At 42.4% G+C, this 27,689-nt stretch overlaps 1 protein-coding gene across 3 annotated transcripts in view; it reads right to left on the bottom strand.

Annotated features, from left to right (window-relative positions):
• SLCO5A1 (solute carrier organic anion transporter family member 5A1) overlaps positions 1 to 27,689 on the bottom strand; it is a 114,395-nt gene that overhangs the window by 29,770 nt on the left and 56,936 nt on the right. For all 3 annotated transcript variants that reach the window (XM_073329395.1, XM_073329393.1, XM_073329394.1), the window contains exons 4-6: positions 22,485 to 22,708; positions 12,423 to 12,587; positions 1,747 to 1,945 (exon numbers count right to left, since the gene is read on the bottom strand). In XM_073329395.1, coding sequence (XP_073185496.1) covers positions 1,747 to 1,945; positions 12,423 to 12,587; positions 22,485 to 22,708 — 588 coding nt within the window. The remainder of the gene's footprint in view (positions 1 to 1,746; positions 1,946 to 12,422; positions 12,588 to 22,484; positions 22,709 to 27,689) is intronic.

The following is a 27,689-nucleotide window of genomic DNA, read 5'->3' as shown; positions in this document are numbered from 1 at the left end:
ACACAGAGTTAGTAACTGGGATCTATTACAAGCTTAACTTTCGAGAAGGATCTATCTATTTTTGGTATCCTTAAAATGAAAAATTTCCTTTAGAAAATGTGTATATGTTTTTTTTAAATGCTGGCTTCTTTGATGTCTGAGTAAAAGAGTTTCTTATTAATGAAATGGTTTACAGCTAGATCAAATGATAACAACTGAATGAATCTAGAAGTTTATCACGCTGATGACCAGATTGTAAAGATGAATGTGGGGGTCAGTACTGCTTGTTTTATTAATCTGTAGATCAACTGACTTACTATGTGGCTTTAAGTAATTCACACAGGGCCCACTCCTGCAATGTGCTGAGCACCTTCAACTTCCATTGACACTGATGAAGTCCCAGTGACTTCAGTTTTCATTTTGATTTCAATAGGAGTTGACAGCAATCAATATTTAGAAGGATTCAGCTTTTAATATGCCTACCACCATGTCTAAATGAGAAAGTTGTGTGGGTTTAACTAAAGGAGTTACTTTAAACCTCTTTAGTTAAAGCCAGCGAAGAAGGCTTATTTTAGTTTAATTGAAGTCAATTAGGAATTAGTTTAGGCTAAACTGCTGCAAGCTACTCTTAAAACTGAAATATGAGTGTCCACACAGGGGTTTGCACTGGTTTAACTACACCAATTAAAAAACAATTTAAGTTAAACCAGAGCAACTTACTCATGTGGACAAGCCCTCAGTTCTCTTGTTTGTGACAGCAGGGCCATAATACTTACTTCACTGAAGAAGGAACAGGTTAGCTACATTTCATCTGAAAGATTTAGAACAAATCATATTAAAGGCAGATTTCTGTTCACTTGCATTTCTTCATTTTACTGCCAGAGGGTGTCACAGCATTTCAGAGGCAGACTGATAACCTATGCCACCCCTTCCTTGCTAAATAATGCACCTATGGTTTCTGTCCCCATATCCTGCTTCTTCAGCCAGGCAGTATGACACGATGCCACCTCCCCAAGATCATTTCACGCTACAGCCTGACCCTCAGCACTGGCCCCTACCTATCTGAGTCAGGATCAAGGAGGTCCGTGGCATAGGAGACACCAGGCCAGCTTTACAACAATGCAGGATCCCCCTGGCATTTGGATGATTCTTCAGGGGCTGGTTTCCCCGGCTCTATGGCTAGATTCTGCTGGCAGAGAGGTACAAAGGAGACACATAACACCACAAGAAGATGGGACCCAGTATTTATATTCTTATTTGATTTTTTTCTATTTTTTTCTCTCGTCCTTTTCTCACATTCTTCCTTTCTGTTTTACATGTGATCTATTCTCTGTCCCCTCTTTGACCCCATTTTTTTATTGGATAGTTTTCTCTCCTCCCACTCTGCTTTCTTCACGGTGTCTCCGAGTGCAACACAAATCCACTAGTGTTAGAGTTCAAAACTGAACTTCAAAACCAAGATACTTGAATGGGTTTGATATCAGGCAAAATAAGTTCAACCATCTATTCCCTTTAGGCTCAGGCAGGACCAAGAATACCTAGGCCACCCAAATGAGTGTTTGACAGGCTTTTATTGTCAATCAGCTGTAAAATAAAAGAATTCTGGCCATACAGTCAAACTATGTATTTATCTGACTGTATTCACCAAGTTCTTGTTTGATTAATGGACTTCAAAATAGCTCGTTTTTAAATAAAATAAAATAGCTAGATTTCTAGCAGGCTTTTGCAAATAGCTGGCATTAGAATCACCAATTCAAAGACACTTACCCCGTTGTGTATGGGATATTTATGCCCCCTAGATTAATGCTGTCACATCCAACAATGAAAAGTGTTGAAAAGCACAGCAAAGACACGCCACTGCAAATCATAGCCAGCTTCGCAGACTCTCTTGCACCAAGTTTGAGCTTTTTAATAATGTAGCCACCGAGCACAATGCCAACACCAGCACTTGGGACAATAATCACACCTGTTTGGAGGAAAGTAAAATGTAAGGTTAAAACAGGAACTGTGAAGAGAGAATAGAAAATAAATATTGGTTTCACCCATTAATTAGATTATGACAAATTCCACAATACGGCCCTCATTGAATAATTCACTACCAGCAAACTGAGTCAGAAGTTTTAGAGCTCTGGACTGATGTCAAAGGATTAATAAAAGCTTCTTTATGATTTTCCCAGCAGCAGAAAAAGAAATATTGCATATACAAGCAGAAATACTGATTTGTATTTATTTCAGAGTGGTCTGGCTACTGGTGGCAGGGAATCAAAACATAGCTGCACAGCACAAAGACCCCAAAGGTTACAGGGCAGGTGATGACAGGACCTCTTACTGCTCTGGGTAGTCCCCAGAACATCACAAGGAATGCAGATTGATCCAGTTTAATTAGTGAAATTCTGAAGAATTAGTTCAAATGTTGGGGTAAATCCTGCTTTTCTTACTCCCATGATGAGCACCAGTGAAGTATATGTACTAATCCAAACCTTCAGGGCAGGATCAAAACTCGTTCTAACAACTAATGAGCCTTTTTTCTAGGAGCTCTGTAAACTTTTATGGTCATAGACTAACCAGCTGATATCCAGATTCTGATATCTTTACTCATGTTGAGCATTACCATGTCTCATGAGTGGTCCTGTTGATTTTAACAGGACTACTTGCAGACTCATTGTGAGTGAAGGTACCCAAATCTGGTCCTTAGCATTCCACCACTTGAAAGACTTGGCACTTAAAATTTAGAGCACAATAAACTTTAAGCCCTGACAAATTTATGGACAAGAACTGTGACTTTGCTGCTATGAACATCAATTGGTAGTGCTGTAGTGGGGCCACAGGCTAGCCCTCTCTCCCAGTGCCTTGTGGAATTGCTAAACTGTGCAAAGTTCCTGTTTTTCCTAGATTCTCCTGCCTCTCACTGCCCATTGCTTCTTATTGTACATCTTTAAGTGATGGTCTTGCTCATGAAGATTCATTCAGCATCAAATGTGAATTTAGCAGCTTTCAGACAGTTGCAACCAGTGAAAGGGGGCTGAAAAAATCATGATAGGCATTCTTATTTTTTTTAAAAGATGGGATATGTAAAACAAAAGTCTATTGAAAAACATTTTGTAATATAGTTGCAATCGTAACAGAACATTCACATCCTCCCCAGCTTTACCCACAAACATTTGCAGAAGGAAATCTCTGTAACAAATGTGAGGTTGGAAATGTGAAAATAAGTGTTAATAAATAAGAGTTATAAGCAATGCCACACTTGTAGGTGCAGAGAACAGGACCCCTCAGCTGGGTCCACTTTGGGGGGCAGTGAGCCAGACAAGCACGTCTACACTTCACTCCATGTCCACAACCAGCCCCAACCGCCTCCCCCTCCAGCACCTCCTCCTCTGGGCTTTGTCCCTTTCCTGGGCCAAGAGGTCACCTGATTCCTTTGTTCTCCAACCCTTTAGCTCTCACCTTGCACGGGGGAAGGGCTCAGGCCATCAGTTGCCAGGAAACAGGGTGTTGGCCATTCTCTGTGTCCAGACCCCTGCACATACCTGCTCTCTAGGGCTCTGCAACGATCACACACCCTTCTCCCACCACCTAGATACTTAAGAAGGGCATAAGGGAAACTGAGGCACTCCCACAATATTCAGAGGAAACATTAAGAACAGTCCCGCTTCATCACATCTCTCCCCCCTTCGAGACCGAACTGAGTGGGGTCACTTTAGCCGGTGACCTTGGGAATTTTGAAGCCCCCAACGTTCCCATGGATTCCCCAGCATCTCTCCTATTCCTTGGTGGGAGTTACACCAGGCCCTTCCAGTTTCACGCCCTCCCTTAGGTCGGGGGTGGTTGATAGCACTCGCATGCCTCATGTGGGAAGGTTTATGCGGCCCGTGCCCTTTTGCCACCCCAAAACCCCTGGGGGTCAAACTGAGATCAGGTCTTCTCCCAGCGCTCCAGTCTGGAGGCCTGCAATTCGGGCTCTCTTGGTTAAGAGCCCCCAACTTGATCTGGGCCATATACTGTTCACTTACAGAACTAGCATGGAGACATCCTTTTCTCAACAACCTTGTCTCCCCAACAAGCTGGCCAAACACAGCCACTTGGTTATAGGACTGTTTAACTTTTTTAACAGCTTTCACTTCATCTGAGACCTTCTCAAAGCTATCCACACTGGATCTTTCAACAGGAAAGTCAGTAGCTTCATTTACAACAGAAAATTTCTGGCTGTTAGGAACTGAAACTTTCTTGAGTAAATCACTTTCACACCCTTCAGTTGCAGTAAACTGCTTGCAAAGACTACCATGAGGATTCCTTTCCCTAGGGGCTTTTCTATGCAACAATTCACCCTTCACAGAAATTCTGCCCTGACCCTCTTTACCTAGGGCTTGCTCTATAGGAACACTTTCCTGAGCAACAACAGATTCTTTCTGGGTCTCACTTACATCCAGAATTACCTCTGGCCTATCAGGCAGATTCCTACACAATCCCCTTTCAGGCAAACTGACAGACTTTCTAGATAAAAGGTTAGAAGCATTCTCCTTCCCTTTGCCACACACAAGTTCAGGAATCTTTTCCTTCTTGCTACAGGTTTCCACACCCTCAGTAGGTAACACAATCAAATCACTTTTATGCTCTCCTTGTGCCCTGGCTAGGATCTCACCCTGATTAGACAGAGTTGCTACACCCTTTCCCAACAACACACTAGCAACAGGCAAAATACAAGCACCAGAATTGTCTGGTCTCTGGGATTTTACATAGACACTAACTGGATGCGACCTAGTTACCGTGCCATTCTCCCTAGCAAACACAAACTTAGGACCATTCCCTTCCTGGGCTTTAGCTGAATCCAGAACCAACTCTGAGACAATTGCACTACCGTCAACTATCACAGGCTGAAAGGCCCCTTCTGTCCGCTCCCCAGACAAAGAGCCGGAGACACATTCTCCTTTCCCAGACACACAGCTTGGGATCTCATTCCCCTGGTCCCAGCACACAGGGGTGTTCACAGACAACTGCTTGGAGACTGGGGTAGCTCCCTCCACAGGCAAGTCAATACCCCTGATAGACACAGGCACATTTCCTTCACTGTCACAATTCTCCACCCAGGTAACAGGTAAGGTAAAGGGACACTCATCTTCCACTATCCTCGCCTTCCACCCTGCTGACTAGACAAAGCTCACAAGGCTGCCTAGGCTCATCCAGACTTTCCTTACCAAGCACCTTGCCACTCCCAACAGATAACCTGCCCTGCCTGTGTCTCCCCACCCCCTCTGGGGTCTCAGCTCCCACTGTGCTCAGTGCTGCCCTTGCTGTCCCAGTGGGGGTAGGCAGCGAGCTCGCTTTTTTCCTCACTGCACCAGAGCCAGCGTGAGCACCCTCTCCGGTGCGCAAGGGGACGGGGAGCATCTCTCTGTCCCACCCAGCCCCAGGGGTCTGGTTACAGGCAGGCAGGTATCCTGAGCCTAGCAGCTCCTCCCTGCTGCCAGCCAGGTCATCTGCATTTTCACTGACCATTTCCCACTCCACCGATTGGTTCCCTGGATTCAAATTCAAACCCTCGGCAGTTACAGGAGCAGGGCCTGGATCCTGTCCCAAAGAGAGACAGTCACCCCACAACAGGGTCTCGCAGCTGGTATCCTGGAGAACCCCAACAACCAGCCAGCCCCACCCCTCCTGGGTCTGCACAGGGATCTGGGCCATAGGCAGGGCGAGGGGCTTCATCCCTGGGACCATAATTAGTGCGTCGACTGTGAACCTAAGATCTTAATAATAATTCTGTGTGGAATTAGAAAGACCTCTCAATCTCCCAACAGGGTGGGCTTTAATATCTTTAATTCTTTCTAAAAGAAGGTCTCTTTTGAGGGATTTAGAGTAGCAGCCGTGTTAGTCTGTATTCGCAAAAAGAAAAGGAGTACTTGTGGCACCTTAGAGACTAACAAATTTTATTTTCTTCTGAGGGAACAACTTCAGAACTGTTAGCTCCCAGGAGAATAAAATATTGAATATGAATGCGAGAAGGACATAATTCCAACCTTTTCACCCATTCTGAACATTTTCTCTCTCAATATTTATCAAAAGGACAAATAGGAAAATGATAACTTGATTAACTGACTCCACCAGGCAGTACCTGCTCTGAGGTAGCGCACAAATATAAGATTGAAGAGTAGGACAATGTGGAACGCTCTTTAAGCATCAGTCCTTCGCTATATCAATTTACAGCAAGTCAGGATCTGGCCCTGTGTACTGCCCATCTTGTTGCTCTTCCCAACTTTCTGCAAAAAATCCCCTCACACTGTTTTATTCTCCTTCCCCACTCCCTCTAATTTACCTTCATTCTTCCAGTTACATCCTTCTGAGCCATCCTTTGCATTCAATGACCTTGCTACCTCTGTCTTGCTTGGTTTTCAGTTATTACAGAAAGCTGTCCTGCTCTCCCATCCATTCTGGGCCAGACTGTCCTTGGCCCTAGAACAGGAGCTAAGGGGATAAGGAGAATGCTTGCCGCCCCCTGCCCCCCACCTTCCATATTCATCCAGCTCAGGCAAGAACTAGGGAACAATTGCAAACCCTGCACTCAAGGAGCACATGGACTTCTTCCTCTGTGTCCCTCAGGGGAAAAAATTCACCCTTAGGGGAAGGGGACAGGAACATGCTGACCTGCAGCTAGTTGGTAGCACAGAGGGAAGCCTGCAGCAGTATACATTCTCTCAGTATATCATGGAGCTTGGGATGCAATTTTGCCCCTTGTGCAAAGCAGAACTTGATACTTATATTTTTTTCATACAGTGTATGTGAAATGGAAGGTAATAAACTATCAAAACAACATAGTCATTACTACAATGGCTCTTCCAGAGGAGCTTCCAAAGCAAAGCATAAACAACTAATTGCGGTATTCATTTTTCACTTTCAAAGTCATATAATGGAACAAAACTGAGATTTGATAGTAAGTCATTGTATTGCACTTTGCTTTATTTTACAATAAAATAATGTAAATAATTGTAAAACAATACAATTTGGCATACAGGATTTTTTGTTTCAGAGTAACAGCCGTGTTAGTCTGTATTCGCAAAAAGAAAAGGAGTACTTGTGGCACCTTAGAGACTAACCAATTTATTTGAGCATGAGCTTTCGTGAGCTACAGCTCACTTCATCGGATTTTTTGTGTGTGCACAAAATCTGATGCTGTGTATAGTACCCCAAGGCAAGATTTTCAGTCAGCAATTTTGGGGATCTGTCCTTTTTGCTGTTGACGGAATGCTGCAGCACTTGAAGCTTTCCCACAGGAGAAAAGATGATTATAGCAGCTACTAACAGTCTGCTTACAGAAATCTGCAATATTTGCTACCAGTGTTGCATTTCCAATGGTAGTAGCAAAGAGATTTTAAAAATCTATTCTGTGTGAGTTGTACACTGCACCTTTCCTAGAAAAGAAGTTGAACCAGTTTACGGTATATTACTATATGTAGGAACAGTAGAAGTTACTAGTGAATGCAAAATGGTTTAGATTGCAAAATATAACCCTCTTTCTTCACAAACTTTTATAATCTACTGAATCATTTTATCTTTTGAGCTGAAATTTTCCAAGTTTAGCCTCTGCCCTGAAGTCAACTTCTTGTTGTTTGTTTTTAGAAAGTTTAAGAGCTTTGTGTTTTGTTTTGTTTCTGTTCACTGTGGGTGGAAAAATTACACTTTTCCCATTTAAAAAATTCTAACCACTTTTTTCTTTTTTAAATAGAAGACTTCAGCAAAGGAAACTCAAATTCAAAACTTGAAATCTGGCATGAAATCTTTAATCCTCACTGAAGACTAATGCCTTTGCTTTGTTTGAGAAAAGAAACTGAATGAAATTTAACAAAGAAATGGTTGTTTGTAAATTGCCAATTGAAAATGCACTATGCAAAATCTCATTAGGTCTTCAGCTGGCCACACAAAGATAGATGCACTGAGCACGTGTGTACAGCTAGTTAAGTGCACAGCTGAAGTGTTGATATTTTGGTTCAAAGAATTTACAAATTACACTGCAACTGAAGCTAGAAGAGCTTGTAAACTAACAGTACAAGTAATTTACAAGCTCCACTGGTATAACTGTGTACACTGGCTATCTCCAAATCTTCTTTTACCTTCAAAAGAAGTCTAGAAAAATTAAACGTTACTAAACAACTGTAGGAAATTATCCACCCGCCACACTAGTAAGTGGGCAATAGAGGGGGAACGTTAATTTTTTAAGAGTCACAATTACTCCCTGAGGATCTTCTCTGGGGCAGTGCAGCTATAAACTGCTCCATACTCAGGATACAGCAAAGGCTCAATCTAGTCCTAACTTTTTGGAATTTCCCAACCTTTGTGTGTGTTATTGGCACATGAATGTTTTATTGGCACTCGTTCTTGTGTGTATACAGCCTCTAATGTGAGTTATGGGTCAATAATTCCATCAAAACTACCGGTGATGCCATAAACCATGAGAGCAAAACTCCTAGTTTGTATAACCACTAGAACCATCATCTGGAATTAGTCCCATAAATCACAACTACCATTATATTTTATATGAGAAACAAAGTAAGTAATATCTTTCATTGGACCAACTTCTGTTGGTAGAAAGGATAAGTTTCTGAGCTACCCAGATCTCTTCTTCAACTAATCTACTGATTTTTCAGGAGACCTGAAGAAGAGATCTGTGAAGCTCAAAAGCTTGTCCCGTCTACCCACAGACGGTCCAATAAAAAGTATTACCTCACCTACCTTGTGTCTCTCATATCCTGGAACCAACACGACTACAACATCACTGCAAGCATCTGTATGATATAATTCATTAATTTCGTGCCCTGCACAGAATGTCTCTCCCCACTCCACAGGCTCCCACAGAGAACTCCCACTGCTGCTACTTCCCACTGTCCCGATCAGGATCCCAGGAAGACTGCTCTTTTTTTCCCACCCACCCCAGACTAGACAGACACCCAAGGTTCCAACTCAGATCCTCTTTCTCCCTGTCTCTCCATCTCACACTGCTTCCTCTCCTTTCCTGGATCCATGCAACCAGACAGCTTTCTCTCTTTCTCCTATAGCTCTCCCTTCTCTTCTGAAGTGATCATGCGTGCCCAGTCCATTGGTACTTCACTCACCCGCTGGGGCATAGCCGGGGGTGGGAGGTGGGGAAGTGACTCCATTTTGGAGTTTGGAGTACTTGAATAATGGCCATGGATTTGTTGATGCATTGCCTCCAAGTAACATAGGAATTGCCACACTAGATCAGATGAGTGGTCCATCTAGTTCAGTATCCTGTCTCTGATGGTGGCCAGTAACTTGTGCTTCAGAGACAGATGGGAAAAAAAAAACCTTTGAAGTTGGCAATTATGGAATAGCTTGCCTATAGAGGAAGGTTTTTCCTACCATTCTCAGTTAATGGTTCACATGTCCTGAAGCATGTGGATTTATATCCCTCCCATTTTTTTAATCTTATTTAATGTAACTGGATAGTCTATCATATAAATGACAGGTTTCAGAGGAACAGCCGTGTTAGTCTGTATTCGCAAAAAGAAAAGGAGTACTTGTGGCACCTTAGAGACTGATGAAGTGAGCTGTAGCTCACGAAAGCTCATGCTCAACTAAATTGGTTAGTCTCTAAGGTGCCACAAGTACTCCTTTTCTTTTTATCATATAAATGTTCATCCCTGTTTTTAATCTTGCTAAACTCCTAGCTTCAATAATCATTTGTGACCATGAGTTTCATAAGGTCATTGTGCATCTCAAGAACTATGGAATTTTTAATGTATGTTGTACAGATGTTGTACAGAAACAAACTCTTGAACTGCTTCAGAGCCAGGAAAAAATGGGAAAAGAGAATACCTTTAAGAGAATTAGTGTTTCTGACTACAGAAATGAAAAGATACTGAAAGTGAAAAGGTGGAATGGTTTTCCTTCTAAAATGGTGCATATTGAAAGAAGTTCAAAATAGGCCATGCAGGGAAAGATCAAGGCTTATTATTGCTTGTTTTGTTATTATTTCTTCATTATTTCTGAGTATCAAAAATAGTGGTGGATGCCTTTCAAAGATGTGGTCCCTGCCCTGAAAGACTGACAATTTAATAGTGGTTTGACAAAAGAGGCAGGGTTAATTACCAACAAAAACAGGGAGAAAAGGACAAGAGTAATCTGTATTATACCAGCATGGACTTTTGTCTCCCTCTGGCGGCTGAACAACATAAGAGTTTTATGAGTGTGTTTCTGCCTCCAAGTTACTGGGCCAGCTCTTTTCACTCAAGCAGTAGAAAGTCATACATTTAACTCCAGAGTTTCTGGGTTCAATCCCCATAGATGGGCCCAACCAGGGGCTTTGTTACACAGGGAGGTATGTAACAGGTCAGTTACTCAGGGTGGTATGATCTTGATAGTTTTGTATTATTTTTTTAAATGTTGTGTTTCTCTCCCTTGGTTCTCAGAGGTGAGATGAAAGATGTGAGTTTTTAGGAGGGATTTGAACAAAGAGAGGGAGGTGGGCTGGTGTACAGGTTTGAGGAGGTCATTCCATGCATGGGAATGAAGGAGGCAGCTCAGAAGAAAGCACAAAGAGAGAGAAGGAAATGAGAGGAGAAGCAAAGGCTGCTTTCATCAGCAGAGTCGAGAGAGCAGGGCCAACACATGGTCCCCAATTCTGTAAATTATTCTGCGTAGGGGGCCCCTTGCACCCACACAGAGCCCCAGTGAAATCAGTCGGGCTGTATAAGGTAGGACTTTTTAAGCAAGGACAAAAGTTTGAACTGGATGCACGTTGCAATGGCGAGCTGGTGAAATGTCTCCAAGAGGACAGGTACATAATTTAAGTGATAAGAAAATGAGTACTAGTGGCACCTTAGAGACTAACCAATTATTTGAGCATAACCTTTCGTGAGCTACAGCTCACTTCATCAGATGCATTCAGTGGAAAATACAGTGAGGAGATTTATATACAAACAGAACATGAAAAAAATGGGTGTTATCATACACACTGTAAGGAGAGTGATCACTTAAGATGAGCTATTACCAGCAGGAGAGTGGGGGGGGGGGGGGAGAAAACCTTTTGTAGTGATAATCAAGGTGGGCCATTTCCAGCAGTTAACTGGAACGTCTGAGGAACGGTGAGGGGTGGGGGGTGGGAAATAAACATGGGGAAATAGTTTTACTTTGTGTAATGACACATCCACTCCCAGTCTTTATTCAAGCCTAAGTTAATTGTATCCAGTTTGCAAATTAATTCCAATTCAGCAGTCTCTCGTTCGAGTCTCGTTTTTGAAGTCTTTTTGTTGTAATATTGCAACCTTTAGGTCTATAATCGAGTGACCAGAGAGATTGAAGCATTCTCCGACTGGTTTATGAATGTTATAATTCTTGACATCTGATTTGTGTCCATTTATTCTTTTACGTAGAGACTGTCCAGTTTGACCAATGTACATGGCAGAGGGGCATTGCTGGCACATGATGGCATATATCACATTGGTAGATGTGCAGGTGAACGAGCCTCTGATAATGTGGCTGATGTGATTAGGCCACATGTTGGTGTCCCCTGAATAGATATGTGGACACAGTTGGCAACGGGCTTTGTTGCAAGGATAGGTTCCTGGGTTAGTGGTTCTGTTGTGTGGTGTGTGGTTGCTGGTGAGTATTTGCTTCAGGTTGGGGGGCTGTCTGTAGGCAAGGACTGGCCTGTCTCCCAAGATTTGTGAGAGTGATGGGTCGTCCTTCAGGATAGGTTGTAGATCCTTGATGCTCAAATAATTGGTTAGTCTCTAAGGTGCCACTAGTACTCCTTTTCTTTTTGCGAATACAAACTAACATGGCTGCTACTCTGAAACCTGTCAATTTACGTGATGAGAGAGATGATTCTGGCAGCAACATTATGGATGGGCTGGACTGTGGCAAGGCTGTTATAAGTAAATAAACAAGGAGGAGATTGCAGTAGTCCAGGTGGAAGATGAATGAGTAGGGCATAGACGAGTCATTTGGTCACCGGAGAGAAAGGAAGGGAGAATATTATAAAGGTTGAGGAGGTCAAAGTAAAATTAGCTTTTAAGAAATTAATATTAAATAATATAAGAACTTATAAGACCTTTTAAACTAATGGCAGATTCTCTGTAACTTGCACGTGATCATGATGGTCACTTCTGACCTTAAGGTCTATGAATGTGACGGTATATCCCCTTATTTTTTCCCCTCACAATAAAACTTTAATATAACCTAAAAAAAAATGGCAAGTTCTTCACTTGTACAAAATAAAAACAACAACATTTGGCTCGCGTTTTAGTAAACAAACATAGCAAACACCCAAGGAACTACTGGAATTCTGAATGGAAAAAGTAAAGTTAGACATTATTTAGCTTTAGTAAGATTATCATTTTAAAGCCAGTTTTAATTTTTTTCCTCTATTGCTTTTGTTTCAGTGGTTAGAGAATGATAATCCTTTCAATGTTGTGCTAAAGGCAATGCCTTACCAGTGTAGATGCTGGCATTGGAAGCTGGGATGCCAAACTGTGACTCGATGAACTTGGGAATGAAGGTAATAAAAGCAGTAACAATGGCACTCTCAGCTGTGTATGACAAACTCACAAAAAGGAATGTCATGTTGCTTAAGATCCTGACAGCTGCTCTTGGAAGCTCTACAAAATGACAAAAACGACAAATAAATGTTATAAATAATGAATGGAAAAGAAAAACAAATTGACTTCCTTTGAGATGGACTGTAAATAATGGTTTCTTAACATTCAGCCATATTTGAGAAGTTTAAAAAAAGAAAAGAGTATCTATAATTTGGACTGGAAATATTTTCCTGTGTTCTTCTGCTATTTGAATGTACCCCTCTAGGCCCTACTCCAGCCCTACACAGGCATAGGAGTCATTATAGCCCATCTGCTTGCAGGAAGAGAGGCTTTGGATGGTAATGCTGAAATAGTAAAAAAGCAGGAAAAGTTTTAAGTTATTTCAGAATTTCTTTGATGTAACTTTCACTTCTGAAGATAAAAAATTCTGATGTTTCTGTAGGAAAAAAGATTGATTTATATGGCCTATTTTGATCATGCAGAGTGCAAGAAACAATCTACTACTTGTAGTATGTTAACATTTTATTGTAATTTTGCCTAAATAAACGTTTTTAAAAAATTGTATTTGGGATCCATTGATGATATTGCCATAATTTGGGAAGGTAACCAGTAGGATATGATATTTAGCCATATTTGTTAATAATGCATGTAGATCTAACATACTGAAAGTTAAAAAGCACATAACATACTCCTGGGGAAAACATAACACATAACATACTCCTGTGCCAAAAAATTAAAAAATCTGTGCACAAGATGTAAAAATCCTGCAAATTTTATTTATCAAAATAACACAATATAATCACACCAGTTTCAATTATTTTGGAAATTTATTTCAAAATACCTGTTGGCAACTATGACTGTAACAAAACAGACAAGAAAAAAAGATTTCCCAGGATTAGAGAGTTAAAGAAACTCCTACGACAACCCATTTCCTATTTCTCTGTCCCCTCCCTCCAGAACCCAGCCATGCGCCCACCCACCCCCAGCCCAGATTCCCACAACCCCTTCCTTCAGAGCACAGCCATGGGGTGCCCCCCAGCACAGACACTTGCACCCCCTCCCCCCAGAGCCCAGCATCAGGGCCCTCCCAGCCCAGACAACTGCACCCCTTTTCCCCCCAGATGCCTGCTATAGAGTGCCCCCCACCCCAGACATCTATACCACTTCCCCTAAAAAACCAGTTGCGCCCCCCCAACCCAGACACCCACACCCCCTCTGCCCTGAGCCAAGCTGCAAGGCCTCCCAAACCAAGACACCTGCACCCCCTTCCCCCCAGAACCCAGCCATGGGGTATCCTCCAGTCCAGACACACATACCGCCTCCACTCCCCTCCCCTCCAGAGCCCAGCTGCAGGGCCCCCCCAGCCAAAATACCTGCACCCCCTCACGCCCAGTGCCCAGCCACAGGGCACCCGCCAGCCCAAACACCTGCAACCCCTCAGCTCAGCCATGGGGTATCCGCCAGCTCAAATAACTTCACCACCTCCCCCCAGAGAGAGAAAAAGCCTGATGCTGCGTCCCGGGCTTGTACAGAGTTTCCTGCATGCCACCTCCTTCCTTCAGGAAGTACTGAGAACCAAAGCCACCTGGAATGCTCCAGCTCCCCCTTCCCATCCTCCCTGGCAGTGTCCTGTATTTGAGAGCTGGAGAGGTGGGCTCTGCTGGGTCCAGTGGTCCCTAATGGTAGCCAGCAGCTCTGCAGCACCAATTCTGCAGAGAAAAGGGAAATTCTGCACAGAACATTAATTCTGCACATATTCTGAATTGCGCAGTGGCACCAAAATTCCCCCAGGAGTAATAACAGTACCTTAAAGGTAAAAAAACCCAACGTTGTAATTATCCCAAAAACAAGCACTTAAAAGAAATTTGAACATGAGATATAGAAATTAATAGTCAAGGCACCTAAACAACCCTCACTCTGCCCTGTAGTGATACCATGGGATAACCATATAATTATGATTCATGCATTTTCATGTTTATGGTCCTAGATTAGACAAAAGTGATTTTAAAAACTATTTTCCCGTTCATGGTGTCACTACAGGTCAGAGTTTTCAATTAGCCTTAACTCCAGTTTAACATTTTCTTGTGTGGGAATGTACTGATCCCAAACCCACTGAACACTTTAATGGGCTCCAGATTGAACATATTACAGAGATGATGAATGGTTGAGTTGGTGTGCTTGTTGGAAAGCACGTATTGTGGGGTCTAGTATTCTGAGGTCAAATCCTGCTCTCCTTGCTGAGTTGACTTCAGTGGGATTATTTGTATGACCAAAGCAAGACAGATTTAGGCCCTTATAATTTCAAAAGTGGTCATGTTGCAAATCAGCATGTAAACTGTCTGTCTGCATCCAATTTTAATCTCTTCTAGTCCTCCAAAATTCTAGTAAATCAATTATAGATGGGAGGATTTATCATTTTGATCCAGTTTCAAATGTTTTCTTGCCAGCTTTACAAAGAAAAGTATTAAACTTTAAATATAAAATTTTGTGGAAAGAATTAATCCATAAATTGTGCTAAGAAGCTTTCATTTATTTTGAAACGTAAATGTTCTAGAATAGCCAAGGTAGTTAAACCTGCATCACTATTATTGAACATTTATGATATTGCAATGTCAAAACAGAAAGAAATAAGGTGACATTGGGGCAGGAAGATATTGATGCAAATGTAAGGAGATGGTGTTACAGTTTCTTGACAATGCCAAAAATATATCAATAAACATTTTTGGAAACCAAATTAGAATGACAAGGATGAAAAGGAAACACTGCTAAAATTTTATGATAGCTATATTACAGATTCAAGACATAAAAATACAAGTTTATCACACATTCAAAAGGAAATTTAAGAGAAAAATATCCAATTCACTACAATAGCATTAACTCCTAGTGTATCTCCCATTCCTCAGTCTGTGGGGTGATTTTTAAAGGGGCTAGGGGACTGTCAATGTTAATTATAGCCCTAACTGGGCCAATTTTTTAAAATAATTTTTGAAGGACCTCAGATATCACAGCAGAGGGTCTGGGCTCCCAGGGTTAGCCAAGCTGCTGAAGAGAACCGCTAATGTTGGGCTCGTGGAGGGGAGCAGTACAAATGGTCCCCCTGAGATAAGGTGGAGGACCAAGAACCTCATTTTCCTTCAAAACCTGGATTAATAGGGAAGGGAAGCAGAACAAGCACCAGTGCACCCCACCAGCAACCACGCAGCCATGACCGCCCTCAAAAATATGTGGCTGGCAGCCTCCCAAAGCAGTGGACTTCTGCTGCTGGGAGCATGAGACTGGAGAGGAGGAGGCAGGGAAAGCCATGGCTGATTTTATTGCCACTGGAAACTGGATTTCAGTTTGCCTATTTGGTGTTTTTAAACATATGTAGTGAGCAGCTGCTGTGGTGATGAGCACAGTAGAAAACCCTAGATTGACAGGTCACCCCCACTCCCACTGCTGCCTGCTGGCAGGGCCATGCCCTGCGCTTTTCTCTTCTTTGAGAAGGGAGCCTTACAAAGCACCGCAGAAAGGGAGAGAAGATGAGGACTGTGACTGGCTAGTCCATGTCTCCTAGCCCAACCTCCCTCAGAGTTGAGAATGCCAAAAACTGCTATACTGAATTCTCCATGATCCATCTGTAATTTCATGAACAATCCCATCAGAGAGAGAGAGATGAATTTGGTTTTCAGTAGTGAGTTGGAAGGAAAACGATGCAATAATTAGGCACTGAACAATAGTTCACAACAGAGTGAATGCTGGCCAAAACATGGACTATATTCTGTTCATTCAAACTTCCAGAACAATGGCCACCACAAATAGAACAGTCCTTTTATTATGATGATAAACTAAGTATTATCTCTAGAAATAAGATGAAACCAAACAGTGGAAGCTGAACTCTGGACTCAGGATTGAATCACAGTATCTCTATAAAATGCCAAATCCAAATGTCACAACACTTGGTAAAGTTCATAGTTCAATCTACATGATGAAACTCAGTTTCAGGAGTGTTTGGATTCAGGATTTTGGTATAACTCATTATAGAGATACTAAATTGATATTTTGTGCTGGACTTCTGATCTGGGGTTTTAATTTGAGTACATTTCTAGTCACATCTTTCAGGTTACTGAGAGCTCAATTTAATATGCTAAAGTTCATTGTTAATTAAAAACTAGCAGCTTTATTTAATATATCCTTTTGGGCTGCATATTGCACGTCTACATAGGGCTAAGTAAAACTCTAAGGATATGTTTACACTACCTGCCAGATCAGCAGGCACCGATCGATCCAGTGGGGATCGATTTATCGCATCTAGTCTAGACGCGATCATTCGACGCCCCCTCCCACCCCCAAGCGCTCTCCCGTTGACTCCTGTACTCCAGCTCCGCGAGAGGCACAGGCGAAGTCGACAGGGGAGCGGCAGCAGTCGACTCACCGCGGTGAAGACACCACGGTAAGTTGATCTAAGTATGTCGACTTCAGCTAAATTATTCACGTAGCTGAGGTTGCGTAACTTAGATCGATCCCCCCGCAGCGTAGACCAGGGCTAAATGTCCTGTACCATACCTTAGGTCTCCTATAAAACCTGTGATAGATTCTTCAGAGGCAAACTCTAATTTGATTATTCCAAATTATTGGCTTGAAACAGAGATTTTTTTCTGGACATTATACAATGCAAGTCATCTCGTAACAGCCTCAGGCTCCAGCTATATAACTTAATATCAGTATGAGCCACAGTTCTCTGGAAACTAAACTACAGTTCTCTAGCACAGAGGATAAAGTTAGTGCAAATTAAACAAATCCACTATGGAAAGAAAATGCACATCCAAAATTAGGTTTTCACTACTATCCTAACATGACAAAAACAAAACTCTGTCTGGCAGAAGCTTTATAAAGTTTAATTACATTATGAATAAAAAAAACTATACAAAATGGGTACAATAAGCGAAAAAATTGAAAATAGCTAAATTTGCCAGTCATAATAATTATTTAAGATAGGACAATATGTTGGAATTGTGGGTATAAAATAATGGATCCTTAAAGTCTCTACAATATCCAAGTGTCCAATATTTCAAGTATTATCTTTATTTTTGTAAATAAACAACGGCTTATCACAAGCCTAGTCATTTGCTTCAGAGTTGTCATGAAACCTTTTGAAATCCTACTGCTGTTTCTTCTTAAAACAAAAATATTAGCACTTATTTTTGCATAATTGTACATCAACGGCACAAATATAAGACGACTGTTGTTTAACAAGAACTTGCGGTCTTCTACCGTTTTGTCCTTTTCTAAGGATGCCCTTTCATTCTCTTACCATGTAAAAAGATTAGGTGGAAGAAAACAAAATAAATCTCTATCAGTTACATTACTTGTTAAAAAAAAATCACCCTTATAACAGCAATATATACAAGCTACTTTATTTACTCCTGGGGAAATTCTGCACAAAAAATTAAAAATTCTGTGCACAGTATTTTAAAATTCTGCAAATTTTGTTTGTCAAAACACCACAATATAATCACACCAGTTTCAATTATTTTTGGTCATTTATTTCAAAATGCCTGTCAGCAAGTATGGGCATTGGGGATTGGTCCTGCTTTGAGCAGGGGGTTGGACTAGATGACCTCCTGAGGTCCCTTCCAACCCTGATATTCTATGATTCTATGTCTGTAACAATACAGACAATAAAAAAAAGATTGAGGAAATGCTTTTTGACAAATAGATTCCTTACTAGGCATATTAACACAGAACTCTGAGTAATAATTCATTTAAACTACAATACAGAACCATATTTCCTGCACCCCTCAGGAGCAGTGCAAAGGCTTGGGGGAGTCAGGGGTAACGGAGGAGCTGAGGGAGAGGGAAGTAAATTGTTGGGAAGGAACCTGGGCAGGGTTGATAAAAATCAATTAAATCGGATTTTTTTAATTTAAATAGGATTTTTTTGATAAAATGCTTTGAGGAAAAAACCTATCTAAAGACAGTTTTAATTAAGATACTAATCTCCTGATTCCCAGTCCAAGTGTCTATTGAATTCCTGACGTTTGCTATTTTAATGGAAGACCTCAGGCACTGAGCCAGTAGCGTGTTTCTCCAGTGTCTTCTGACTTTTGCAGAGAAATATTTGCCCATTATAGAATACGAAATTGAACTCTTTCTAGGTGCAGGACTGAAGTCTGGCTCTAGCAAGATCAACCCAGCAATTTTGCTGTGTCCTCACATATAATGGACTATCAGCATGCTGCCATTCTCTTTTGCAAAAGTGATTGGAAACAGTATGAAACAGAGGACTGGGAGATGTGTAAACGCCGAAGTTCAGAACTGTCTGGATACAGGCCCATTTCTATTTAAAACATATAATTTAGAAAGAAAAGCAGAGATTATGATATAAATCCACTTAATTGATGTACCTGAGGAGTTTATAGAATGTTTAAACTCAGTACAGTATTTATCTTCTATACCATGCCAGCTGCAGGTTAATTAATCTAATTGTACAATATGCTTAGCTGAGGTAATTGCTGAAGGGTACGCAGGCACAGTGCCATACAATGAAACTATGCAACCTACATAGTAAAAGGAAAACTATGAGTCCATCTGTTTGTGTTCATGATTTATCGGCACTTATGGGATCAAACCTTGGTTTATATATTATACACCTGCTCTGGCCCAAGATACTTACACTGTACAGTACTCTCTATTTTCCTTCATATGTTATACCCAACTTTCTCTTTACTCCATTCCTTTTATTTCTTCTTCTGAGTCTGGCTTGGACTTCTCCTCAAGAGTTTAAATTATGTTTGTCCTTTACCATATTTTTTGTTTTGTTTTGCTTACAAGGGCTCAGATCCACAAAAGGACTTCTGCTCCTAACTCCATCATGTAGGTGCCACCAAAACTCTTAAAACCCCTGCTCGGCTACTGCCTAGTTATGGAGGCTCCCAAAATCCCTTGGTGCTTACATTTTTTTATGTTCAAGTCCCATGAGCACCTATATTTATGCTGCTGGGCACAATGCCTCAATTTAGGCACTGAGTGCCTACCTCACACCTAAGCCCCAGCAGGACTCTCAAACCACGTGAAGATCAGCATTCCCACACCTATCCTGGCTGCAGGGCCCGATCCAGTAGGCATTCTCAAAAAGTGCCTCTCTCTCAGAGGTGAGTGCCTTAAGCACCGGACTATAGAGTCATACTGTCTCTCTGGTCCAATACATATTTTTTATATAAAGTGGAATGGCTTCGAGAGATAGAGAGACCCCCTCTCATCAGAATATCCCACAGTCCATATATTAAGGCACTCACCTGAGAGCTATGAAACCTATGTTCAAATCCCTTCTCCTCATCAGGTAGAAGAAGGAATTGAACAAAGGTCTCTCATATCCTGGGGGAGTTCCCTAGCCACTGAGCTAAAGGCTAAATGTGGCTTCCCCATCCATTGTGTGGATTTGGGTGTGTACTGCCACTGTTTTTACAGGGAAGGGTTAGGCACCTGACTCGAGGCATCCTGTTTGAAAAGCTATCATGATTTAAGGCAAATCTCTTTTCCTTGAGCAATCTCAACTTGTTCAACATCTTTCTCACCTCCAAAATATAGTGCAGTTCTTAACCGTTCCACATGGTGAATCTCTCTTGTGGTGGAACTGAAAACTTTTAATACAATAGCCAATACTGGGGTGATTTACTAATGTTTTCAGTGACTAAAAAATTGTGAATTGATCCCTATACAGTATGTACCATTGTTATATGTAGTTAGGATGAGTACATGAAACAGAAGGAAATATGAAACTACTGGTTGTTATTCCCTCAGAGTAAGTATCTGGAAGGATCTCTCTAAAAAAATTATTTTGTTTTTCTTCTTTATTGTGGCCAGGTGCCTGTACAAACAGAACAGGCCCTTCATCTTAAAATATTGTGCGGTTTGAGAGACTTGGGCATGTCATGCTGATAACAGGAAACGTGCTCATGTTTCCCAGACCTCCCAAAGCTAGTGACACACTCTGGACCTAGCCAGAGAGCTCAGAATTACTTCTGCCAATGGCATGCCCCTAATGCCTGAAGAAAGAAATCCAACTGGCTACATCAACTTGTGAAAACAATTTTTCCTAATAAAAGCCACTAGTGCTGTGCGGATAGCAGTCTCTAGAGAAGTAACTACATCCAATTATTTGCCTCTGAATCCATTATCTTTTGAGCCTCTCTGAATGCACCATTGTGTCATCACTACTCACCTCTGATTGAGACACAAAATGAAGGAAGTTCTAAAGAACGTGACCTTGTACCTCTGTCTTGTTTGCTATGCACATCTGGTTATGACCCAGTTATTGTACTGCCAAGACAACCAGCACACAACACAATTATGGCCCTTTTGACTTTCCATTATTTTATCAATTTTCCACAGAGACTAACAGGACTTGCAGCTGTTATAACTATACACATCTGAGAGATAGCAAATGCCTTGCAAAGAAAGGTATTACAGATGTGGGCGGATGCTCCTTACAATTACATTAGAGAATACCATTAGTATGGTTAACCCCTTGTCTAATGGCTAAACAAAATGGTTAAAAGAACAGATTATTTATAAATATGTAATCAAAATTCAGGACTGTCACCAACACTAAGAGCAATTGTAACATTCAGTCCAGTGCTAACTGTACATCTAGGCTATGTCTACATAGCAATTAAACAACTGCAGCTGGCCCAGATCAGCTGACTCGGGCTCACAAGACTTGGGCTCTGGGGCTATAAAACTGCAGTGTAGACATTCAGGCTCAGGCTCCACCTGCAGCTGGCCCAGGTCAGCTGACATGGACCAGCTCTGGGCGTTTAACTGTTGTGCAGACATACCTCTAGAGTCGGGAGTTCAAATTCTGTCTAATGGCACAAATGACAGGAGCTTTCATGGTCCTTTTCATGGTCTCTTCATAGTTCCCATTGTGCTAATCAGAAAAATGCCACAAACTTGGCACCTTTAACAACCACTTCACAGGTGCCCAAAATTAGAACAGCAATAGTATAAAGACCCAGATGGATTCACAGAACTGTAGCAGAAATCTTGTCCTGTACCACTCCACGTTATGCCTTACTTAATTAAGCCTATGCTATCAATCTCTCTTTCACGAGCTCTAAATTCACGCATTTTTTAAAAAGTGACACTATTGCCTTTCTTCCAGTTACATTTCAACAATGTTTAGACTTTACACTAATAGTGTTATTGAATAAAATGTAAGTCTAATATAATTACTGGTGGATCCCTTTGCTTTAGTGAGTATTATTATTATTTCCTGATTTCAGAGCCTGACAAAAACATAGCACTCTGAAAGTAGACCCATAGAAACTTAATATCGAACTGGCAGAAAATGTATACGGAATAATAAAATATTCCACAACTTATTGCCCCAACACAAGAAAAGATGATGAGCAAGGATTCCTTTTTCCATTTTTGACAGACTATTACAAGTAAGAGGAGCACTTTATTCCAATGAGAATAATATGGCTTCACTGAAGATGTATATATTTACATTAAAGACTGTGAGGCACTCAGATACTATGATAATGGAGGTCATATAAATAAGTAAATTAATAAGATAGATAGATAGATATGGTTTAGCCAAGCTAAAAAGCTGTAGAAAAAAAACTATTCATTTTTTTCTCAGCACAGAAGACATTTGTTAAAACAAAGCACATGTGTCACCTCTCTGCAGCTAAATATTAAACACACTGTGATAATTTAAGGAAAAGGTATTCATATTACTGTGCTTTCACCATTCAGTATATCAGTCGTAACTGTGCTTTATAATTAGAAGAACAGACCATCTATTAAAACTTTTCTCCTCAAAAATATCCATCTCTTTTTAATATCAACAAGTATAATATGGCCAAATTCTGCCCTCAGTTAAATTCATGCAGGTCCAGAATATAGCCCTGTGTACGATCTTAAACCCTATTGTACATGTGCTCCTTTAAAAAAATATATATGCTTTACCTTTAACATTCTTTCCAAATCCCATAGAAGCAGGAATTGAACTATCCACTTGTCTTTTGCTGTTGGCTTTCTCTTTCATGACATCATCATCACTTGAAATGTCATCAGAGCTCATCTTCTTTTTCTTCTTCTTTTTATGTCGCGGTGGGAGCTTTTTTGGGAAAGTAAACATTGGGAATATCACAAGGAGCATTGCAATGGCACAAAGGAGGAATCCACTCCACCTAAAGTGAGGAAATACGAGTAACAGTTGAGAGCTAATGCATTATGTGGAACAAAAATAGCAAAGAAAACTATGTGGCGATCACTTTCTGTAACTAGATAGAAAACCGTATTTCACGCGAATGTTTGGAAAACCAATAAAAATATTAACAGAACAGAAGAGTCAACACAAAGCTTCTTCTGGGGTACTGAATGCAAAATGAAATCAAAGGAAGCATCTATTAAGAACACCACCATCATTCAGTTTAATTTTAAAAGAATTTACCTAGAAAGTATCAATTGATATGACAATAATGTCACTTTTGTGCTCTCTAGAGTTTATTGCTTTCAACAATACCGTACCAAATATTGAGGAGATGCTCTTTATTCAGATTTACTTAGCTCACACTCAGGCAAATTCCCACTGAAATTAATGGGATTTTGCCAGATTAAAAAATGGACCTTTGGAGACCCGAGCCCAGGGTTCCCTTATGCACAGATGGATCTCTGCTTTCCCATAGGCAGCAGGTATGATCAAGCATTTATAGAAAAGCACAGTCTCATTCCCTGGATCAGACGAAGGCATCTTGCAGGATCAAGTGTGTAGGACGGAGGTGAATGGCTGCAGGAATGCAGATCATCCTCCCTGGAGCCAGTAGCAGAGCCAGGTTTTGAGCAGTGGCAGAACCAAGAGGGACAATGGGTCATCAGTAGTGCCACTTTCAATTATACCTACTGGCTTGAAAAGGCGCCACAAATACACCTAAAAGTCAGTGGGTTGGGAGAGAGGAGGGTGTTACACCCCCTGCCTGCCACACTATAAGGCCTGCCACTGCCTGGAGCCCATAAGCTTTATTAACTTTCTCCAGGATCGCCCTCCATGCAGGGAATCTTCCTCAAAAAGGGATTTTAGGGACAGGTGCCAGATGGCGAATCCCACACTGCCAGCTGGTAGCCATATGGCACCAGAGCAGGGGATATAGGATAAGCTCTTGAGGTCCTTCCTCATCTCAAGAGATCTGCAGTAAGGGGAAAGGGTTTGTGGACTCCTGGTTTATTCGGGGGGGAGGAGGGGAGGGGGAGATTGTGAAGTTTCCTGTCCCCTACCTGGGTGTTTCCATAAAGAAGTCCAGCCTTAAGAAAGGAGTCCACAATTTGCCCAACAGAACTGCTCCAACCTACTAAAAACATGTGTCTCAAAAAAATACTGAAGTCTTTGGTCCTGATTCTGATCCCTCTTACATGGATGTAAATGAAGAGCAGATCCACTGAAATCAATGGTGTTACACCAGCATAAAACCAGTGTGAGAAGAGAGTCAGGCCCCTGCACTTCAAATCACTGTTTGTAGGGCTGAATTTCACATCTCTGTTCATCACCTGCACCTAGGGACCCAGCACCACTCACATAAAGACACTGAACCGAATAGTATACACTACATATAGGAAAATAGTCACAAAAGTCAACAGGACTATTTACATGAATAAAGGAAACAGCATTCGGCCCCCTTTTGCAATGCACAGAGAAATACAGGATATAATTTTAAATTGGGCCTAATCTGACATACATGTATGTGTGATGACTTGTGTGCCATGCAAAATGGGATCAAGAGTGGTTAGAGCTAGGACAAGCCAGGCACTAAAAACTATGCAGACAGCTTTCATAATAGCTAGGAAACATGAAGTGATGGCAGGTTTTGGCTATGTAGTTTTGATAGTAGGTAAACAGAAAATCACTCCTTTCAGCTGATAGGATACATAGAGAAGTTTGCATTAGAAATGGGAGTTTTAGGAAGCACTATCACACAGAGAATAAATTAGTACAGTGCATCAAAATACAGTAATAATTCCTTTTGGGATCTCAGGGCATGTCCACATGCAGCTGGGAACAGGCTCCCTGCATGGGTTCCCAGACACGTGCTCACTTTGCTTGAGCTAGCACCCTAAAAATAGTAGCAGGGGCGCAGCTTGGGGTAACTGCCTGAGTATGACCCTGCCGGATCCCTGGGGACCTACGCAGGCGGCTAACCCAAGCTGCTACCTTGGCTACACTGCTATTTTTAGTGCGCTAGCTTGAGCGATGCTAGTGCATCTACCCACTTACGCTGGAAAACCTCGTTCCAGCTGTAGTGTAGACATACCCACCAAAACATAAAGCATCGATCAAGGGGATCAATGGGGAGTGTGGCAAATTGCCAGCACTACTTTGATGGGTCTCACGCTTTCTCTTCTTGGGGAGGGTTCAGGACACCATTTCCTGCTCCTGAACTGGGGTATTAACTTCCCCACTAGTGTCCTAGAGGAGAGGAGTGGAGAGGGAAGGACCCAGGCCCACCCTATACTCCGGGTCCCAGCCCAGGGGCCCTAGGGATAACGGTAAACCACTTGAACGAGCGGTTCCTACACCTGGCCTACTTCCCTTCCTGCACAAACTAGGTGTCCCTTTACCTAGGGTCTTGGTCTTCTTAGCCCACCACAGCACTTCTTCAAATCTCCTCTGCTTCCCTCCAAACTGCTCTCTGCTCCAACACCAATCCACTCTGCTTCAACTCCTCCAAACTGCTCTCTACTCCAACACCAATCCACTCTGCTTCAACTCCTTCCCTTGTCTGATTAAAGCAGGGGGGTTTTATCAGGTGACTGGCTTCAGGTGCTCTAACTGGCTTCAGGTGCTTTAATTAAACTATAGCAAACTTTCTTCCCTCTACAGGGCATAAGGCTCCCTTCTAACACTCTCCTGCTGGCCCCGGTGGGCCAGCCTGTATTCCACCTTGGTCCCAAGGCCCATCGGGGACATTAGTTGGCGGCTCCTTCACGGAGCTGTGAGCACGGGCATGTTTTTGACACGGTTCATCCCCATCCCGGATACTTGCCCTTTTTGCAATGTGAGGGAAACCCTGGCACACGTATATTTAGAGTGTGCCAGACTGCAGCCCCTTTTTCGGCTCCTCACAAATATTTTATTATGCTTTTGGCTCCACTTTTCCCCTCACCTTTTTATCTACACACTCCCCATCCGTGGCCCCACAAAATCGCGAGATCTCCTGGTTAACCTCCTAGCCCTAGCTAAAACAGCCGTTTATAAAACCAGAGAGGGGAGATTGGCTAATGAAGCGTCCTGCGATTGTAGGGCCGTTTTCCGATCCTCAGTACATTCACGTATCCGGGCAGAGTTCCTCTGGGCGGTGTCCACCGACTCCTTTGACACCTTCGAGGAGTGGTGGGCACTGTCTGATGTTCTTTGCTCGGTGACCCCGTCTGGTTCCCTCCGCCTGACCCTTTGATTGAGGGGAAGTGCAAGAGACCCCAACCCCAGCCGTTGCCGCTGTGGATACCATCATCATTGTCACCTAGGAGGGGTCCTATAACACGTGGGTATACTCCTCCCCACCCCAAACCGCCCACCCCGCAGCTGCGCCCATCTTTTCGGGCACTCTCAGGAGAGGAATAATTGGTGACACTGGGCATGGCACTAGGTAACTCGAGGGGGTGGAAGACCACGAGTGTCGAGGAAGCCCCCCCGCTCTAGGCCACCAGGTAACTCAGGAGGGTGGAAGACCACAAATGTCGAGGAAGCCCCCCCACTCTGGGCCCAGGCTAGCCTGAACACTTCTCCCTCTTGAAGGCTGCTGTGTTATACCTTCTGTTTGCTCTTGTTTTGTTGCATAGTTTTGCTTTATCCTCTTTGGTGATTTTTTGTAAGTGTTACACAAATAAAATTCTTTTCTGCTTCAAAAAAAAAAAAAAAAAAAAAAACACTCTCCTGCTGGCCCCGGTGGGCTAGCCTGTATTCCACCTTGGTCCCGAGGCCCGTCGGGGACATTAGTTGGCGGCTCCTTCATGGAGTTGTGAGCACGGGCGTGTTTTTTATGCGTTTCACCCCCATCCCGGATACTTGCCTTTTTTGCAACGTGAGGGAAACCCTGGCGCACGTATATTTAGAGTGTGCCAGATTGCAGCCCCTTTTCTGGCTCCTCACAAATATTTTATTACGCTTTTGGCTACATTTTTCCCCTCACCTTTTTATCTATACACTCCCCATCTGTGGCCCCACAAAATAGCGAGATCTCCTAGTTAACCTCCTCCTAGCCCAAGCTAAAACAGCCATTTATAAAACCAGAGAGGGGAGGTTGGCTCATGAAGCATCCTGCGATTGTAAGGCCGTTTTCCGATCCTCAGTACATTCATGTATCCGGGCGGAGTTCCCCTGGGCGGCATCCACCGACTCCCTTGACGCCTTTGAGGAGTGGTGGGCGCTGTCCGAGGTTCTCTGCTTGGTGAGCCCGTCGGGTTCCCTCCGCCTGACCCTTTGATTGAGGGGAAGAGCAAGAGGCCCCAGCCCCTGCCGCTGTGGATGCCGTCATCACTGTCACCTAGGAAGGGTCCTATAACACGTGGGTGTACAGCTCCCCCCCACCCCAAACCGCCCACCCCGCAGTCGTGCCCATCTTGTCGGGCACTCTCAGGAGAGGAATAATCGGTTGACACTGGGCGTGGCACTAGATAACTCGAGGGGGTGGAAGACCACGAGTGTCGAGGAAGCCCGCCCGCTCTGGGCCCAGGCTAGCCTGAACACTTCTCCCTCTTGAAGGCTGCTGTGTTATACCTTGTGTTTGCTTTTGTTTTGTTGCATAATTTGCTTTATTCTCTTTGGTGATTCTTTGTAAGTGTTACACAAATAAAATTTTTTTCTGCTTCCAAAACAAAAAACAAAAAAACACTCTCCTGCTGCCCTCTGGCCATGCTGTATCACATGAGGCACCAGTCGTCTGTGGGCAAAATACTAAGTGCTAGAGATGACACAACTGCAGCATTGTACGTAATCTTGTACTTACATGATAGATATCAAAGAATTGGACAACAGACTAAAGAGATAAGAAGTTTCAATATTAACAATGAGGAACGAATAGGTCCCTTCTGACCTAAATATCTATGAATAGGCAAATGACATTTACATTAATTAGAACACAGGAGATAGAAAATTTTTTAGTGTTTTGAAGGATAAAG

This window comes from Lepidochelys kempii, chromosome 2 (genome assembly GCF_965140265.1).
Source record: "Lepidochelys kempii isolate rLepKem1 chromosome 2, rLepKem1.hap2, whole genome shotgun sequence".
Lineage (NCBI taxonomy): Eukaryota > Metazoa > Chordata > Testudines > Cheloniidae > Lepidochelys > Lepidochelys kempii.
This window is presented reverse-complemented; position numbering and strand designations above follow the sequence as displayed.